Source organism: Caenorhabditis briggsae (genome assembly GCF_000004555.2).
Source record: "Caenorhabditis briggsae complete genome, chrIII, whole genome shotgun sequence".
NCBI classification, from domain to species: Eukaryota; Metazoa; Nematoda; class Chromadorea; order Rhabditida; family Rhabditidae; genus Caenorhabditis; species Caenorhabditis briggsae.
Window position 1 is genome coordinate 3,249,796 of NC_013490.2, and position 19,304 is coordinate 3,269,099.

Consider the following 19,304-nt stretch of genomic DNA (forward strand, 5'->3'; position numbering starts at 1 on the left):
GAAATTAACGCTTCCAAAAAATAGAAAAACCCAGAAATTACGTTATTCAGATTTTCAGAAAATCCGGAAATTCTACATGTTTTAAAAGTTTAAGACTCCCAAAAACTCAAAAATTGAAATCTCAAAAGTCAGAAACTACAGAATAGTCGAAAATTACCAAAAAATCAGCATTTTCAGAAATCCCAACTTTCAGAATTCAAAAATTCAGAAATTTCAAAAAAGTCTCATTTTTCAAAGTTTCCGAAAAATTCAAAAATTCAAAATAAAACCACACTATTAGTTTTTCAAAAATCTCAAAAAGTCCATTTCTCTGCACACTTTCATTCCACAACACACTGAAAATTCCAAAAAAATCGAAACTTTGAATTTTGGAAAAATTCCAAAAAATTGAGTTTTCAAAACTCCACCTAAATTCTAAAATGAACTTTAAATCAAAACAAACACCTGACATTAGATTTACAACTAATTTCAAAAAAAAAAAACATTTCTCCGCACTCCACAACACTCTATTTCCTCACATGTCTGTCTGTGTGTCCACAAGTCCTAGATGTCCGCCTCAACCCATTCACTTCCCCTTGCCACGTCATACGACTGCTGCCTCGGAGGCAGCAATCTCATATTAAAATGACCTAAACCCTTTGATCTTTGGGTTACTGTAGTTGGTACACCACCGCTACGCGGTGGCTGTCGACGCGACGCGGCCGCGTAGCGTGTGATAACTACGGTAGGGGAAGTAGGATCGGGTGAGCAAGATGAGGAGGATCCTATCGAACTTGCCGATTTCGATTTTTTCTAGAAAAAATTCAGAAATTCAGAAATTGAGAAATTCTAGAAATTCGAAAAATCCAAGAAATTCAGAAATTCAGAAATTCAGAAATTCAGAAATTCAGAAATTCAGAAATTCAAAAATTCAGAAATTCAGAAATTCAGAAATTCAGAAATTCAGAAATTCAGAAATTCAGAAATTCAGAAATTCAGAAATTCAAAAATTCAGAAATTCAGAAATTCAGAAATTCAAAATTTGAGAAATTCAGAAATTGAGAAATTCTAGAAATTCGAAAAATCCAAGAAATTCAGAAATTCAGAAATTCAGAAATTCAGAAATTCAGAAATTCAGAAATTCAGAAATTCAAAAATTCAGAAATTCAGAAATTCAGAAATTCAAAATTTGAGAAATTCAGAAATTCAGAAATTCAGAAATTCAGAAATTCAGAAATTCAGAAATTCAGAAATTCAGAAATTCAGAAATTCAGAAATTCAGAAATTCAAATATTCAAAAATTCAGAAATTCAGAAATACAGAAATTGAGAAATTCTAGAAATTCGAAAATTCAGAAATTCAGAAATTCTAAAAATTCGAAAATTTTGGAATTCTAAAAATTTTATCTGAATTTAGAAATTTTGGAATTTAAGAGTTTCAGAATTCCAAAAAAAAAATTTTTGTTGGAATTTTCAATTTTTTGCAAAATGTCCTTTTTATTATTTCAAAGTTTAAAAATCCCCTTTTTCAACCAAAAAAACAGAAATTCAGAAATTCAGAAATTCGAAAAATCCAAGAAATTCAGAAATTCAGAAATTCTAGAAATTCGAAAAATCCAAGAAATTCAGAAATTCAGAAATTCAGAAATTCAGAAATTCAGAAATTCAGAAATTCAGAAATTCAAAAATTCAGAAATTCAGAAATTCAGAAATTCAGAAATTCAGAAATTCAGAAATTCAGAAATTCAGAAATTCAGAAATTCAAAAATTCAGAAATTCAGAAATTCAGAAATTCAAAATTTGAGAAATTCAGAAATTGAGAAATTCTAGAAATTCGAAAAATCCAAGAAATTCAGAAATTCAGAAATTCAGAAATTCAGAAATTCAGAAATTCAGAAATTCAGAAATTCAAAAATTCAGAAATTCAGAAATTCAGAAATTCAAAATTTGAGAAATTCAGAAATTGAGAAATTCTAGAAATTCGAAAAATCCAAGAAATTCAGAAATTCAGAAATTCAGAAATTCAGAAATTCAGAAATTCAGAAATTCAGAAATTCAAAAATTCAGAAATTCAGAAATTCAGAAATTCAAAATTTGAGAAATTCAGAAATTCAGAAATTCAGAAATTCAGAAATTCAGAAATTCAGAAATTCAGAAATTCAGAAATTCAGAAATTCAGAAATTCAGAAATTCAGAAATTCAAATATTCAAAAATTCAGAAATTCAGAAATACAGAAATTGAGAAATTCTAGAAATTCGAAAATTCAGAAATTCAGAAATTCTAAAAATTCGAAAATTTTGGAATTCTAAAAATTTTATCTGAATTTAGAAATTTTGGAATTTAAGAGTTTCAGAATTCCAAAAAAAAAATTTTTGTTGGAATTTTCAATTTTTTGCAAAATGTCCTTTTTATTATTTCAAAGTTTAAAAATCCCCTTTTTCAACCAAAAAAACAGAAATTCAGAAATTCAGAAATTCAGAAATTCGAAAATTCCAAGAAATTCAGAAATTCAGGAATTCAGAAATTCAGAAATTGAGAAATTCTAAAAATTCAAAAATTCCAGGAGATTCCAAAATGCAGAAGTTCGGAAAATGGGAAAATTACATCAGCGTAATTTCGGAAAAATTGAAAAACTGATAACTGACATCATTGAAATTTTTTTTTCGGAAGTTGATTGTCAGCAAAATCAACTGACAGATTAAAAAGAACAAAGTTATCAGCAGCGCAAATATTGAGTTTGATTTCTTTTTTTTTGAAAAAAAAGTCCGATTTTTCCAAACTACAGTAATCCTACAGTAACCCTAGAAAATCTAGAATGTCTTGTTTTCGATTTTCAAAAAGTTCGGAAAATTTCAATTTGCAAACTTTTGAAATATTGGAAAAAACATAAAATTCCCAAAAAAATTCTACAGTAATCCTACAGCTTTCAAAACTACAGTAATGTCAAAAAGCTACAGCAATCCAATTCCCAAATTACAGTAGCTTCTTCAACTACAGTGCTCCTTCAAAATCTATAGTAATCCTCTGAAAAAGCTACAGTAATCCTATTTCTTAGTGGAGTACCATCACCGTTATAGCGGTCACAACTACAGTAATATTTTGAAGTACAGTAATCCTAAAAATCTTGAGTAACCTGTTTCAAGGTACAGTAATAGTGTAGTGCTTTTAACTACAGTAACCCTAAACGTCTGCAGTAATCCCAAAAAAAATCTACAGTAATCATTCAAAAAATCGACAGTAACCCTTATAAAAGCTACAGTAATCCAATTCCAAGGTAGAGTACCATTATGATTATAGCGGCCACAACTACAGAAATCCAATTTTTAGTTACAGTAATCTTTTGAAAAAGGTACAGTAATCATATTTCCCGGTCACAGCAATCCCAAAAAACCTACAGTAACCCTGTCTTACCATTCGCATCGTCGTAAATTTATCAAAACCCTGAGCAACATTTTGAGCATGAATCGCATCGTGTTCTCGATGTTGTTGAATTGTTTGTGTCCCATTTTGTGTCCCATTCTGTCCCCCAACTGTCATATTTTCATCTCTCTTCAATCCGTCAATATCACCGCGTAGCTCCTCTAAATGCTCTTTGAATATTCTTGCTCGTTTTTCGTATTCGTTTCTGTAACAATTTTTTTAAAGTTTTTGAGTTGTAACTTTTCTAGACTTTTGCCAAACTCATTTTTAAAGTTAAATTCGGGTTTCGCTTGTTGCTAGCTTCAAAATGAGTATAATCATGCCCAGGTTTACTTCAATTTCCAGTTTTGAGTGCGTCGCGGTCGTGCGGCGCGGTCGGTAAGTCAAAACTCAAAAATGAGCAAAATAGGCGAATATGGGGCTCATTTGAAAGCTCTCAGCTTCAAAATCTCAAACACGTTTATTTCAAACGTCTCAATCTAATAATATTTTGACTAAAAGACTTTCAAAATTTTGGGTGATAAATTTTATAGCTTATAACTTTTCTAGACTTCTCTCAAGTTCATTTTAGATATTAAAACTGATTTTCATTTGTTGTTAGCTTCAAAATGAGTTTAATCATGCCTAGGTTTGCTCAGTTTCAACTTTTTGGGTGCGTCGCGGTCGTGCGGCGCGGTTGGTAGGTCAAAACTCAAATTGGGCAAAATAGGTCAATATGAGGTTTTTTTTAAGCTCTCAATGTCAGAAATTCAAATTTTTGTATTGCAAACGTGGAAATAAGACGATATAACTTTTATAGGACTATCAAAAGTTTTAGTGAAAAATTGAAAAGCTTGTAACTTTTCTAGACTTTTGTCAAACGAAGATTTGATATTAGAATCAAAAATCGTTCGTTGTTAGCTTCAAAATGAGTATAATCATGCCTGGGTTCGATTGATTCTAATTTTTGGATGCGTCGCGGTTGTGCGGCGCGGTTGGTAGGTGAAAACTCAAAAATTGAGCAAACCTAGACTTGATTATACTCGTTTTGAAGCTCACAACTAGGGAAATCTGATTTTAGCATTAAAAATGAGTTTGACAAAAGCTTAGAAAAGTTACAGCGCTTTCAAATTTGTAGCGAATACATTGGAGCACCTATACTAGCAACGTTGCATTCACAAAGCACTTTAAACTAAATTATTTGATTTCCTGAGGTGGAGACCTTTGAAATGAGCCCCATATTGACCTACTTTGCTCTATTCCCAATTTTGACCTACTGACCGCCCCGCACGACCGCGACGCACCCAAAAATTCAAACTCAATCAAATCTAGGCATGATTATACTCATTTTGAAGCTCTCTATGTCGGAAATTCAATTTTTCTATTTTCAAGTCCACCTGGATTTTTCCAATTCCATCAAAATCGTTTGTTGTTCAAAAATCTGATTAATCGATGGATCTGGCGGCGGAAAGATGAGCCCCGAGCCATAAGTGGGCGGAGCTTTCGGATTCTGCGAATTCTGAATATTTTGAGAATTCTGAGAATTCTGAAGTGGTGTATTCTGAAGATTTGGAGGTGGATTCGATGGAATTGGGGAGGAGAATGTGGATGGCATGTTTAGACTTCGTGACATCATCTGTTGGGACGATGGATGGGAATCTGGAATTTCAAAATTTCCAAAAAAATTCTGAAAGTTTGTAATCCTCACGTTCCAGTGATTGCAATTGATGATAGGATCCAGTGCTTGGCATTCCAGGGTGCCCTTGGTGTTGTTGGTGCCAATTCTAGAATTCAAAAAATTTAAAATCCCAATTTTTTCTTTAAAAACTCACTGGATCAATAACCAAAGCCGTTTGACTCGAGTATTGTGTCATTTTTCGATTCGCATCCAAACTGACATCAGCCAGCGACATTGACATTTGTTTCGCCAGGATTTCCGCTTCTCGCGCTTTTCGTTCCATTCGGAGAAGTGCTTCTTCTGACTGAAATAATGAAAATTTGCGCTTGAGACTAAGATTTTTGAATTTCTGACATCGAGAGCTTCATCATGAGCCCCATATTGACCCACTTTGCTCTATTCCGAGTTTTGACCTACCAACCGCGCCGCACGACCGCGACGCACCCAAAAAGTTGAAACTGAGCAAACCTGGCCATGATTATACTTATTTTGCAGCTAACAACAAATGAAAATCAGTTTTAATATCTAAAATGAACTTGAGAGAAGTCTAGAAAAGTTATAAGCTATAAAATTTATCACCCAAAATTTTGAAAGTCTTTTAGTCAAAATATTATTAGATTGAGACGTTTGAAATAAACGTGTTTGAGATTTTGAAGCTGAGAGCTTTCAAATGAGCCCCATATTCGCCTATTTTGCTCATTTTTGAGTTTTGACCTACCGACCGCGCCGCACGACCGCGTCGCACCCGAAAAAACTGAAAATGAGCGAGCATGGGCTTGATTATACTCATTTCGAAGCTTACAACAAACGAAATCCAATTTCAACGCCAAAAATTAGTTTGCGAAAAGTCTAGAAAAGTTATTAGCATTTGAATTTTTCACCCAAAATTTCGGTTGTCCCAAACCGGCGATATTTTTCGATTCAGACGTTCGAAACAAGAAATTTCGAGAATTTGAAACTGCGAGCTTTGAAATGAGCCCCATATTGACCCAATTTGATCTATTTCGAATTTTGATCTACCAACCGCGCCGCGCGACCGCGACGCACCCGAAAAACTGAAATCGAGCAAACCTGGGCATGATTATACTTATTTTAAAGCTCTCATCAGGAAAAATTCAAATCTTAAAAAATTTTGTAATTTGAAGAAAAACCTGAAAAGTTAGAGCACTCTCAAATTTTCAGCAGAAAAATTGAAGGAACTAAAATGATAAAATTGCACGTACGAAGCAATTGAAATTAGAATTACCATATCCTGGAGCACGAGGGCTTCAGAATGAACCCTATATTCGCTACTTTTGGCTCATTTTTTGACCCACCAACCGCACCGAACGATCGCGACGCGATGAAAAATGCAAAATTGAGCAAAGCTAGGCATGATTATACTCATTTTGAAGCTCTCACCGAGTCAAATTCAAATATACCACTCTCCCGAACTCTCACCTTCATATTATTCATACTCAATCGATTACATTCCGCCTCCACTTCACTTTTCTGTTTGTACAACATCAATGTTTCATGTTCCGAATGTCTCGCTTTCTCCGCCAATTGATCATTTGCCTCTTCTGCTTTCCGAACACTCTCCTGTGCTTTCATCAATTCCATTGTCATCAGTTCAACCTGTTGTTTCAGTTCCTTGCACTCTTTCTCCATTTGTTGCCGTTCTTTTCGCTCTAGAGCAATCTTCGCCTGCTCTACGGACCTCCTTTGTTTGTCCTCTTTGGCTTGAGACCTCATTTGTTGCACCTGAAAGTTTAAAATTCAAATTCGTTAGATTTAGAGTTTCAAAATGAGCCCCATTTTGTCCTAGTTAGACGCATTTTGAGTTTTGACCTACTTAGCCGCAACGCACAACCGCGACGCGCCCAAAAAACTTAAATAGAGCAAACCTAGGCATGATTATACTTATTTTGAAGCTCTCGACAAGGAAATTACGAATCGAATTGTTGTTTTTAATTTGAACAAGAATGACAGAAGTTACAGGGGTTTTAAGTTTTTAGCTTCTTTTTTAAGACCCTTGTTACAGAAAAACTGCTTTAACAGGACGCCAACTTTGATTTTCAAATTTTCAAGCCGGAGAGCTTTGGAATGAGCCCCATATTGACCCAATTTGCTCAATTTCGGATTTCGATCTACCAACCGCGCCGCGCGACCGCGACGCATCCAAAAAGCGAAACTTATACGAGCTCAGGCATGATTATACTCATTTTGAAGCTCTCAAAACGCTGAATTCGAAAATTCTAACCTCTAATGTATCTGGTTGCCTCCTTCTCAAATACAAATTGTGTGTTCCTATACATAAATCCAAAATCGATGAATCGATTGATGTTTCTCGCGATCGAAACGATATTGTCGACTTGTCGACGGTCTTCATATGGAACTGAAAAATCGATTTTTCAAAAATTATAGTTTAAAAACTCACTTTTCGACTCTTAAACTGAATATTTTTAATTTCACTCCAACTGAAAAACGGGCGAGGTGTTATCCGATTCACACCCTTATAGATTCCCAATCCTTGAGCGGATATTCCAAGATGAAGATCCGTTTCTTTGTTGTTCTGAAAGATTTTATATTTAGATATTTGAATTTGGCTAGTTTGGAGCTTCAAAATGAGTATAATCAAGCCCATGTTCGCTCATTTTCCGTTTTTTCGGGTGCGTCGCGGTCGTGCGTCGCGGTTGGTATGTCGAAACTCAAAAGTGAGCAAAGTAGGTCAATATGGGGCTCATTTTGAAGCTCGTGAAGTCGGAAACTCAAAATTTTCATCTATAACCGTTTTGGGAGTTTAGTTTGTTTATTAGAGCAGTCTCAAAAAACGTTTTTCAAAAAATTCAAGGCTTCCTATTTCAGCGAATGTTTATCGGGCTTACATGAAACGCATATATTGTGAATTAGTATGTTACGAGCTTCAAAATAAGTATAATCATGCCCAGTTTTGTTCAATTTCAACGTTTTGGTCGCATCGCGGTCGTGCGGCGCGGTTGGTGGGTGAAAACAAAATGAGCCAAAAGTAGCAAAAATGGAGCTCATTTTGAAGCTCTCGCGCTTCAAAATATGGTAATTTTAATTTTAATTACTTCGTAAGTGCAATTTTATCATTTTAGTTCCTTCAAACTTTCTGCTGAAAATTTGAAAGCGCTCTAACTTTTCAGATTTCACTCCAAATCGCAAATTTTCTCTAGATTTGAATTTTCCTTTTTGAGAGCTTCAAAATGAATATGAGCATGCCTAGGTTTCGATGATTCCAATTTTTTGGGTGCGTCGCGGTCGCGTGGCGCGGTTGGTAGATCAAAGCACAAAATTGCGCAAAGTAGGTCAATATGGGGCTCATTTTGAAGCTCAAAGCCTTCTAGACTCAGTAAAAGCAATGAAAACTTACACAAATGGGATAGTAAAGGATTCCATACATTTCCAAATCCTGTGCAACCCTTAAATACTCGAGCTCCGCCTCCTCCCTCGATTGTCCGGCGTTTCGAGACCACCATCGTTTGATTCGATCTCTCCACATATCTGCACTCATATCATATTGATCGATGACACTTTTTGGTAAATGTTTGTCCAGATCTATGGGTCCAACTTCTTCTGTGCAATCGCCGTGCTGAATTGGATTACTGTAGTTTTTTAATGAAAATTAAGACTACCGTACCATTGCTTGAACTGCAAAACTGGCTAAGAGGACGGAGGCTTCTGGAGAACAATACAGGTTCATTGAGAGGATGGCTTCTCGAATTTGAAGAAAAAATAAATGTCGAGTGACGTCGAGAATTATCTCTGGCTCGACGTCTTCTGGATAGAATTTCACGAGGAATAGAAAATGAAAACTCGCATCGGAGGGGTCTTTTTGAACGTCTTGGCCACATATCTGAAATTCGGAAATTTGAAAAAATTTGAAAATGTGAAAATTCTCAAAATTCTAAAATTATCAAAATTCAGAAATTCAGAAATTCAGAAATTCTAAAATTCAGAAATTCAGAAATTCAAAATTTGAGAAATTCAAAAATTCAGAAATTCAGAAATTCAGAAATTCAAAATTTGAGAAATTCAGAAATTCAGAAATTCAGAAATTCCGAAATTCAGAAATGCAGAAATTCAGAAATTCAGAAATTCAGAAATTCAGAAATTCAGAAATTCAGAAATTCAGAAATTCAGAAATTCAGAAATTCAGAAATTCAGAAATTCAGAAATTCAGAAATTCAGAAATTCAGAAATTCAGAAATTCAGAAATTCAGAAATTCAGAAATTCAGAAATTCAGAAATTCAGAAATTCAGAAATTCAGAAATTCTAAAATTCTAATATTCTGGAATTCTAATATTCAGAAATTCAGAAATTCAGAAATTCAGAAATTCAGAAATTCAGAAATTCAGAAATTCAGAAATTCAGAAATTCTAAAATTCTAATATTCTGGAATTCTAATATTCTGGAATTCTAAATTCAGAAATTCAGAAATTCAGAAATTCAGAAATTCAGAAATTCAGAAATTCAGAAATTCAGAAATTCAGAAATTCAGAAATTCAGAAATTCAGAAATTCAGAAATTCAGAAATTCAGAAATTCAGAAATTCAGAAATTCAGAAATTCAGAAATTCAGAAATTCCGAAATTCAGAAATTCAGAAATTCAGAAATTCAGAAATTCAGAAATTCAGAAATTCAGAAATTCAGAAATTCCGAAATTCAGAAATTCAGAAATTCAGAAATTCAGAAATTCAGAAATTCAGAAATTCAGAAATTCTAAAATTCTAAAATTCTGGAATTCTAAAATTCTGGAATTCTAAAAATTTTATCTGAATTTAGAAATTTTGGAATTTAACATGTTTCAGAATTCAAAAAAAAAAATTTTGTTGGAATTTTCAATTTCTCGCAAAATGTCCTTTTTATTATTTCAAAGTTTAAAAATCCCCTTTTTCAACCAAAAAAAAAAACACTCACCGTTTTATCATTCTGCAGCCAACATGGAATATTTTTCTTATTGGTATACTGTAGTCCAAAATACCATGTTTCCCGGAGTCCGATAATTCGACAAACCGCTTCAAATAAATGTCTTCCTGTCCATGTTTTCTCTATTACAATCTTCTCCAAATCCGCATCCATCGTACTAACTTTCGCATAAATTGGCTTCGAATTTCGAGAGAATATTGAAAATCCGCCCATTTTTGATTTTGTGATTTTTAGGTGAAATTTACCTGAAAAATTTTAGGCAAAGTTGGAGATTTTGAGCCAATTTTTGCAAAAAAAAGAGCCAAAAGGAGATAATTAGATTGAAAATTGAAAAAAAAACATTTCGAAAATTCTTATTTTTCGTTTGAAATATTCGAATTTTGTCTGAAATTGTTTCTGAAAATCTGAAAATTCTTTTTCCGAAACTTTAGAATTTTAGAATTTCTTGATTTTAGGATCTTGGAATTTTAGAATTTTAGAATTTTAGAATTTTAGAATTTTAGAATTTTAGAATTTTAGAATTTCAGAATTTTAGAATTTTAGAATTTTAGAATTTTAAAATTTTAGAATTTTAGAATTTTAGAATTTTAGAATTTTAGAATTTTAGAATTTTAGGATCTTGGAATTTTAGAATTTTAGAATTTTAGAATTTTAGAATTTTAGAATTTTAGAATTTTAGAATTTTAGAATTTTAGAATTTTAAAATTTTAGAATTTTAGAATTTTAGAATTTTAGAATTTTAGAATTTTAGAATTTTAGAATTTTAGAATTTTAGAATTTTAGAATTTTAGAATTTTAGAATTTTAGAATTTTAGAATTTTAGAATTTTAGAATTTTTGGATTTTAGGATTTTAGAATTTTAGAATTTTTGGATTTTAGAATTTTAGAATTTTAGAATTTTAGAATTTTAGAATTTTAGAATTTTAGAATTTTAGAATTTTAGAATTTTAGAATTTTAGAATTGTAGAATTTTAGAATTTTAGAATTTTTGGATTTTAGAATTTTTGGATTTTAGGATTTTAGAATTTTAGAATTTTTGGATTTTAGGATTTTAATATTTTCTGAATTTCAGAATTCTTATAGTATCAAAATTTCTGAGTTTCTGAAGTTCTAAAAATCTGAAATACACAGTTTTCGAATGTTTCTTTTGAATTCTATAAAATTCTAAAGATTTGAACAATTCGGATTTTCGGATTTCTTTGGAAGTCAAAAGTTTCGAAATTTCAAGGATTTTCAAAAAATCCAGGAATTTCGAAACTTCAATTAAAGTTTTATCTACAAAAATTGACTTAAAAAAAAGAGCTCTGCACAAAAAATGCTATAATTACAGTACACTGAAATAATACAAAAATGTGACTTTCGAGGATAAAACTACAAACTACAAAAAAGGAAAAAAAACGTTAAGACAGAAAAACTTTCTTGAGAAAATCGATGCATTGTCGGTCTGGCAAACATAATACTACCCTCCGTGTTGTACACTTGTTGTGTCTGCGTCTCTTTCGATCTGACACTCTCTCGTCTCTATCTTCTTTCTCTTCTTTTTAGTGAGAGAGAGCGGGGGAGAGAGAGAGAGAGAGAGAGAGAGAGAGAGAGAGAGAGAGAGAGAGAGAGAGAGAGAGAGAAAGAGAAGAAGAAATTCTTAATTTTTAGAAAAAAAGTGAAAGAATTGAAATGATAAGAGGTTGATATGATTCATTGTGGAAGAATTTTCTATTTAAAAAAAAAATCAAAAAATGAAAGCCAACACCCATTTTTTTTTGCAATTTCTCAATGCTTATGATGGTTTAGAGTACATAAAGATAGTTAGAGTTTTCGTAATTTTTGAAAAATTTGAAAATTGTGAACGATTTCTTCTAACAGAAGCCCCCAGTCAAACCGTCAACTTTATGCCAATTTATCTCGATTCCTATAAAAGATAGCAAAAAGTTGTCAACTGATAAAATGTCTGTAATAAAATGAGCAATATTTTATCAGTTGACAAAATTTTGATATCTCTTACAGTAACCGAGATAATTGAGCTCAAAGTCGACCGGCTTAAAGTTGGTGGTGTTAGTGCAAATACGGTAATTTGGGATTTTCAAAATTTTTTGGGTTTAAGAACAAACTGAAAAAAAAATCGCATATTGATACATTTAGATTTTTTTGAAATTTCAGACTTCTTGAAGCTCTGATTTTTCAGAAGCTCTGATTTTTCAAATGAACTTCTGTCTATTAGTTTTTAGAAATTTCGAATTTTCACAGTAATTTCTAAGTTCCAAGTTTCTTGAACTTTTCGCAAAATTTTAGGTTAACAATCCCAAAAAACACCAAAAATAATCATCAAAACACCCACAACTCGATTCAAGCAGGCTACAAAAAACTAAAAAAACTTAACGCAGTCAGCAGGATTCGAACCTACGCGGGCAGAGCCCAATTGATTTCTAGTCAATCTCCTTAACCACTCGGACATGACTGCACGGTGAGGAGAGGAGGCGGAGGGCGTACAAGAAGGAGGGGGAGGCGGGGAGCGAGGCGAGAGAGAGAGGGTGAGGAGAGAGGGAGAAAATGAAATTTCATTGTATTTTCAAAAAATTAAAAAAATTGAAAAGAATGCTTTTCTGAAATTTTCAGCATAAAAATTTCAAAAAATGAAACAAAATCTGATGAAAAATGATGATTTTTCCCATCTGAAGTCTTCTAAAAATCTAAAAAATGTCAAATAATTCAAAAATCAACACAGAGATGCTTTATTCGTTAAATTAAATTAAAAAAAATTATTAAAAATTAAAAAAAATTACTTCTTAAATAATACACATGGGGTCATCAAACGAAAAGAGACAAATAAAAAAAAAAGAAGAAACCAAGTGTTCAATAAATATAAAAATTTGGGGGAAAAACAGAAAACAAACGCGCTCTACAGAGAAAATTTCAAATTTTCGAAAAACTGACTATTTCTCAATGGAGCGCGTTTGCTTGATTTCTATGGGGAAGGGTGGTGGGAGCAAAAAAAAAGAAGCAAATGCGCTCTAATGAGAACATTTAGAAAAAATTCTCAATAGGGCGCGCTTGCACTAAAAAAAAAGGGGGAAATCTACTTAAGGAAACTGAAAAAGAATAAGTGGGAAATGCGCTCCGTGGAGAAAATATTCAAAAATTCGAAAAAATTCTCAATGGAGCGCGTTTTTTCGAAGAGGAAAAAAAGGGAAAAATTGGGGGAAAATCTAAAAAAGAAGGGTTTTTTGAAGCAACTTTCGAGAGAAAAATCACGAAAAATCTCCCAAAAAAAGTTGAAAAACCTGGAAAATTTGCATTTTTTTCAGAATTTTCAGACAAATTTCCAATGAAAATTCAATATAAATCGATTTTTGAGCATTTTAACGAATTTTCAGATATATTTCCATCATTTTTAAACAGATTTTCAGCGATTTTCAGACAAAATTAAGGGGAAAAGTAGAGATTTTTTGGGGGCGATTTTCAGAGGGATTTTCAGCAATTTCAGACAAAACAAAGAGCAATTTATTGAAGAACAAGTCCAATCTGGCTGGGTTTCATGTCGGCGCACTTCCAATTGTACAGGTAGTACTGTAGATTTCCGTCTCCCTTTCCAAACTTCAAATCCGAGAAAATCTTCTCGTTGTGCATCAAATCGAGCGCGTTGAAGACGTCAAACTTCTCCTTGTTGGCCAGAATCAACGCGTCGTTGATCAGCTGCTTCACGGAGACAGATCCAGCGACGTAGTAGTAGAGATAGGCGGCGAAGATGGTCTTGTGATTGGCATTACCCATAACGGAGGATGGAAGCGAGTAGAAGGACACGAGATCAGTGATTTTTCCATTGAGATTCTGAAAGAATTGACTTTGAAAGCTTGAAAAAAAAAGGAAAAATCTAAGAAAAAACTGCTGAAAATGACTGAATTTTCACTATCTATTTTTCTGATTTTTTCAAGGATTACTGTAGTTTTCTCAGTGTCCTACTTATTTTGGGCTAATTTCGAAAGTTAAAAATGGCTGAAAACCACAGAAATTTTTAAAATTTATTTTAAGAATTTCGAGGATTACTGTAGTTCTCTCGAAATCCAAAAATGACGTTCGATTTACTTTAGGGCTCAATTCGAGAGCATATTTGAATTTTGCGGTTGAAAATAAGCCATTTTGAGCTCATTTTGAGCTTTTCTGTTCAAAATTTTTAACTGTTTGAAACCAATTTTATCAAATTTCTTATCATTTTAGCTTCAAAATGAGCCTAGACTACGCCCACTTTTCCGAAAAAGGGCGGAGCCTAATATAGTCATGTTTATACTCATTTTGAAGCACATTTCAAGCCGAATTTGACGCTTTTCGAATTTTTCAAATTGAACCATAACTGACAGAAATGTGGGTGAACTAAGATTTTCAGTCAAATTTGGCCATTTTTTTCCCTAGAATTCAAGCTCAATTTCGACCATTTTCGAGCTAGGTGCACTCATTGCTCATTCTTAAATTTGATTGAAATTCTGAAAAAATCGAAAACAACAGCGCTAAAACTGACTGAAAATTACAGAACTTTCCCTAAACTTTGTTTTTTTTTTCATTTTCAAAGATTACTGTAGTTTTCTCAATATTGAAATTTTTGAGCAAATTTTGATGGTCAAAATGAGCCTAAGCTCCGCCCACTTTAAACGAATGGGGCGGAGCCTAGTTAAAAATCGTATTTAGACTCATTTTGAAGCTCTCAACTCAATTTTGACCCTCTTCGGTGCTCATTGCTCATCCTTAATTCTTACCTGAGCAACATACGAATACACAACATTCTTCCGCGGCAACAACGCGTGCGCCATCTCCTCCTCATCCTTGTAGACCGGTGCCAACGAGTACTGTTTCAGACTGGTGGTGAGCAGCTTGAACACCTGTCCAACATCGGATTCTTTCATTTCACGGAGCGTTCGAGTAGCCGGCTCATCTGGCAATTTGTACAGTTTGATGGTACGGGCCATTGTCATTTTGGCGGACAGATGCGAGAAACGGACATCGATCAGCTTTCTTGGGTTGAGAGAGCGGTGATAGTAACGGCACACGGAGACGGGCTTGGGGATGACGATTCCAGCGGTGAACGCGGCTTGGAAGATTCCTGAAAAAATCATTCTTTTGAAACTAGTCAATTATCAGAAAATTTGAATTTTTGGCTCATTTTAGGTCATTTTAACGTCGTGGCCTAGAAAACTCAACTTGCAAAAGTTAGGCCACCATATTGAAATGGCCTAGAAAACGTAATATCTGACCATTTCTAGGCCAAAAAGATTCCTGAAAAATCACTTTTTAGATCAGGAAATTTTGAAATCCAAATTCAGACAAAAAAAAATCCGCAAATTTTTTGACGGAATACCGAGAAATTACCAAAAAACGCTTATCAAATTCGAAATCAGCGCGAGAAATGGGTCTAGATGTTTCTAGAACCTTCTAGCTCAATTTCACGATTTTTTGGGTCACTGTAGCCCCAGAAGTACGCAAACACCAGATCTTACGACATCTTGAGCGAAAACGCTGAAAATGGATTTTCCGGTAATTTTGGGACGCTGAATTCGAATATAATAACAAACTTTAGCTTAAACATTTAGTTTTCTTTTCCTAGGCCAATTTCCATGGTGGCCTAGAAAATTCAATTTGCAAAAGTTAGGCCACCATGCTTAAATGAACTGAAAAACACACCAGGTGAATATCCTATCATTTCTAGGGCATAAAAGTTGGTGGCCTAGAAATTTGAACTGGAAAAAACTAGGCCACCATGCAAAAAACCACTTTTCGGTAAGTTTCGTTATCAGATTCGAATTCAGCATCCCAAATAGTCCAAAATCCATCTTTCAGCGTTCTAGCTCAACGTGTCGTAAGATCTGGTGTTTGCGTACATTTGGCGCTACAGTAACCAAAAAACCTTGAAATAGAGATAGAAAGTTCTAGAAAAGTCTGTCTAGACCCATTTTTCAGGCTGATTTCGAATTTGATGAGCGTTTCTCGGTATTCTGTCGAAAAATTTGGGGATTTTTTTGTCTGAATTTGGGTTCGAAAATTTCCTGACCTAAAAAGTGATTTTTCATGAATTTTTTTGGTCTAGAAATGGTCAGATATTGTGTTTTCTAGGCTATTTCAGTATGGTGGCCTAACTTTCGCAAGTTGAGTATTCTAGGCCACAACGTTAAAATGACCTAAAATGAGCCAAAAAGTTCCAATTTTCTGGACGAAAACCTACCAGTGATATTGACACGACGAGTGATTTCTCGGATAAGAACCGGTGCGACGCGTCTCGAACGAAGATTCTTATGGACACACAGGAAATTGATCTCCACCATCGGAACGGTCTTATCATAGACCCGAACAGTCTGTGGGACGGCTCCAATGAACGCGAGAAGACGATTCGATCCATCGGCACGTACTCCACAGTGCCATTCTGGACGATATCCGGGTACTTGAAGAGCCCACTTCAGGAATTCCGCCGAATAATCGAAACGGAACATCGAGTCGTCGTCTTCAACGTAGTTCTTGGTCAGGAGATTGTAGAGCTCATCCAACTGCTCCTTATCATTCAAATCGACGTTGGCCCAACGGAAACCAGTTGGCAGGGTGAATGGCTCGGCGCGAACCTTATCCAATGGAATGTTCTCCTCGATGGCGCAGTTCACATCGGCTGGCACGAGTTCGTCTGCAAAAATTCGAAAATTTCAGCATGAAAATCATGAAAATCGAGAATTTTCAGTCGAAATTATGTTTTTGAGGTCATGTTAAATTTCAGCACTATTTTCAGTTCTGGGTCATTTCTTAGTCAAAAATGAGCATTTTTCTCGGATTTTAGTGTCATTCTAGCCTAATTTCGTCAGTTCTTTGTACAAATCATCGACTTTTGGTTATTATGAGCCGTTTTTGGTGCAAATAAAGCGTTTTTTCGAGATATTGGGGTCATTTTTAGCTCAAATTGAGTGGTTTTTTGAGCTTTTGAGGCCACTTTAGCACTATTTTCGTCAGTTTCGTGTTCAAATCGACTCTTTTGGCTAATATGGCTCATTTTTTGTGTCTCTTTTTTCGAGTTTTAGCATCATTTTTGGGCCATTTTTAGTTTCAATTAAAAGTTTTAGTCTGACCATTTTAGTACTATTTTCATGTTTTTTGAGCTAAAAATTATGAAAATAGTACTAAAATGACCCAAAAACACTCATTTTCCAGTTAAAATGACCCTAAAACTGGCAAAAGTCAATCTGACCACAAAATTGATAAAAATAAAGTTAAAATGACACAAAATAACACTATATTGGAGAATTCCGGCTAAAAATACAAAACTATCGTTTTTGGCTTCAAAAATCGTTATATTGGACCAGAAAAAGCTCAACATCGGTCAAAATCGCTTTCAAGTCGTCAAATCTAGGATTTGGGTTGAAAAAAACAGCTAAAAATGACACTAAATTCAATTTTAAACCAACTTTTTGAGCTCCGAATGTCATCTTAATGCTGATTTTCAACTCAAAACGACTCTAAAAGCCCCTGGATCGGCAATGTCAATTTTAGATCAAAAAGCGTTTTTCTGGGGTTACAAATGGTCGAAAAACGACTCTTGGAGTACTAAAAAGCCGAAAATGACCCAAAATCCAACTAATTTCAGCAAAAAATGACCCAAAACTTCAAAAAAATTAACTCAAAAACTATTTTTGTCTGAAAAAAACTCGTTTCCAGCGAGTTTTTCGGGTCTAAAATAGTCTGAAAATCCCAATTTAGAGCTTAAAATCGTGATTTTTGCCTTGGAAATCACAAAAAGGCGCTCTGGACCCTCGAAATCCCAAAATTACCCATTTGTGGCACTGGTTGAGTGCTCCAGAACTGGAAACTCTTGTTACGAGCCTCTTCGACGTCGCGCGGCGCCGTTGGAATATTCGGCAAGCTTGAGACGTCGACACCGGCGGCGCGGAGCTGCTCCATGACCTGAAAATTGGAAATTTTGCAATTTTTTCGATAAAATTTGGAATTTTTGGTTCGAAAACATCGAAAAATCAAATTACCGCTTGCATGTCCACATGAGTTGGCGCCGGACGCGAACCACCCTCCTCTCCATGGTGTCCAGAGCACGGAGCTCCGTCGTGACTGTGTCCGTGGACCATCGCAAGTTCTGGAAGAAAAGAAATTGCGTTTTTGAGTGAAAAGTGTGCAAAAAACCAGGAGAAAATAGCGAAAAATCCGTTCAAAATCTGAATTTTTTATATTTTTCCTCCTAAAATTTTTTTCTTAAAAATCGGAAAAATACAACGAAAATTGGTAAAAATATACAAATTTAGGACTGAGAAAATCATGAAAACTTGCTTCGAAATCACATGACTCATATCTAAAATTCCTAATTTTAATTATTTTTCCCCCTAATTTTTATCCCTGTTTTTTAGCGATTTTTGAACGACTTTGGCGGACTTTCTGCATCAAAACTGAACTGAGAACATTAAAATTGTATATTTTTCCATAAAAACTCTAAGAAAAACTCTAAAAGTCATGAAAATCTGAAAATTTATCGAATTCTGCGATTGAAAACTTTCCAATCACCCAGTGTGTGCAATATGTCGTGGTGGTGTTCACACCCCATGCGTCATATCTCACGACGCGTTCTCTCGCCTCTCCTCGTTTCGTGTACTCTCTCGTCGCCTGCCGACACTATCAATTTTCACCGATTATCGGGCGCTGATTTTTCGGGCTTCTCCTCTGATTTTTATTGATTTTTCGTGATTTTTTGCATGAAAAGCTGTAAAAAAACCGAAAAAATCGGTCTAAACAAGGGTTTCGCGGCGACAAAGTGTGTTTTTTCAGCTGTCCCGAACATCTGTCATTTTTTCTGTCATTTTTTCCCTTTTTCTAAAGTTGTAAAGAGCCTCCGGGCGGTCGTTGTCAACTGATAAGACGACGAGTGGCATGACGATGTGATGCCACAAGTTTTATCAGTCGAAAAATTTCAATTTTGAGCAAAAAATTTTTTTTGTCTTAATATTAAATTTTTTGCCTTTTTCCAATGAATTTCTTATCAAAAACCATCAAAAAAGAAAATTTTCAGTCAGAAAATTTTTTTTTTCAAAAATTTTTTGAAAAATGAACTAGAAAAGGCAAATAGATGAATCATTTGAATGATAAGTGATAAAAATGGAAAACCAGTCAACAAATAGGGAAATATTTGATGTCATAAAAATAGTTTTTTTGCCTATTTTTGGAAAATTCCCAAAAAATCGGAAAAATTCAAAGTTTTCCTATCAAAAACTACTAATACGATTTTTTTCAATTTAAAAATGCGATTTTCAGATTTTTTTTACCCCTAAAAATGATCCAAAAAAGCTGGGAAATTCT

General features: G+C 34.1%; 2 protein-coding genes and 1 non-coding gene across 3 annotated transcripts; all 3 read right to left on the reverse strand.

The window, feature by feature from the left end:
• Positions 1-543: 543 nt before the first annotated feature.
• On the reverse strand, positions 544-10,202 carry Cbr-nfm-1 (the record flags this gene model as incomplete). Its single annotated transcript, XM_045243539.1, has 11 exons — positions 544-684; positions 3,391-3,604; positions 4,776-5,037; positions 5,087-5,162; positions 5,211-5,360; positions 6,497-6,799; positions 7,299-7,433; positions 7,476-7,610; positions 8,433-8,651; positions 8,700-8,915; positions 9,981-10,202. 11 exons carry the CDS (start codon positions 10,200-10,202, stop codon positions 544-546), a joined length of 2,073 nt encoding a protein of 690 aa, XP_045097255.1.
• Positions 10,203-12,362: 2,160 nt separating this feature from the next.
• On the reverse strand, positions 12,363-12,444 carry CBG28446. The gene has a single exon. It is a non-coding gene (tRNA).
• A 1,040-nt stretch (positions 12,445-13,484) lies between these two features.
• On the reverse strand, positions 13,485-18,085 carry Cbr-nmt-1 (the record flags this gene model as incomplete). The annotated part of the gene is made up of 5 exons (XM_002642685.1): positions 13,485-13,811; positions 14,732-15,075; positions 16,192-16,641; positions 17,777-17,909; positions 17,987-18,085. 5 exons carry the CDS (start codon positions 18,083-18,085, stop codon positions 13,485-13,487), a joined length of 1,353 nt encoding a protein of 450 aa, XP_002642731.1.
• Between the last annotated feature and the right edge of the window lie 1,219 nt (positions 18,086-19,304).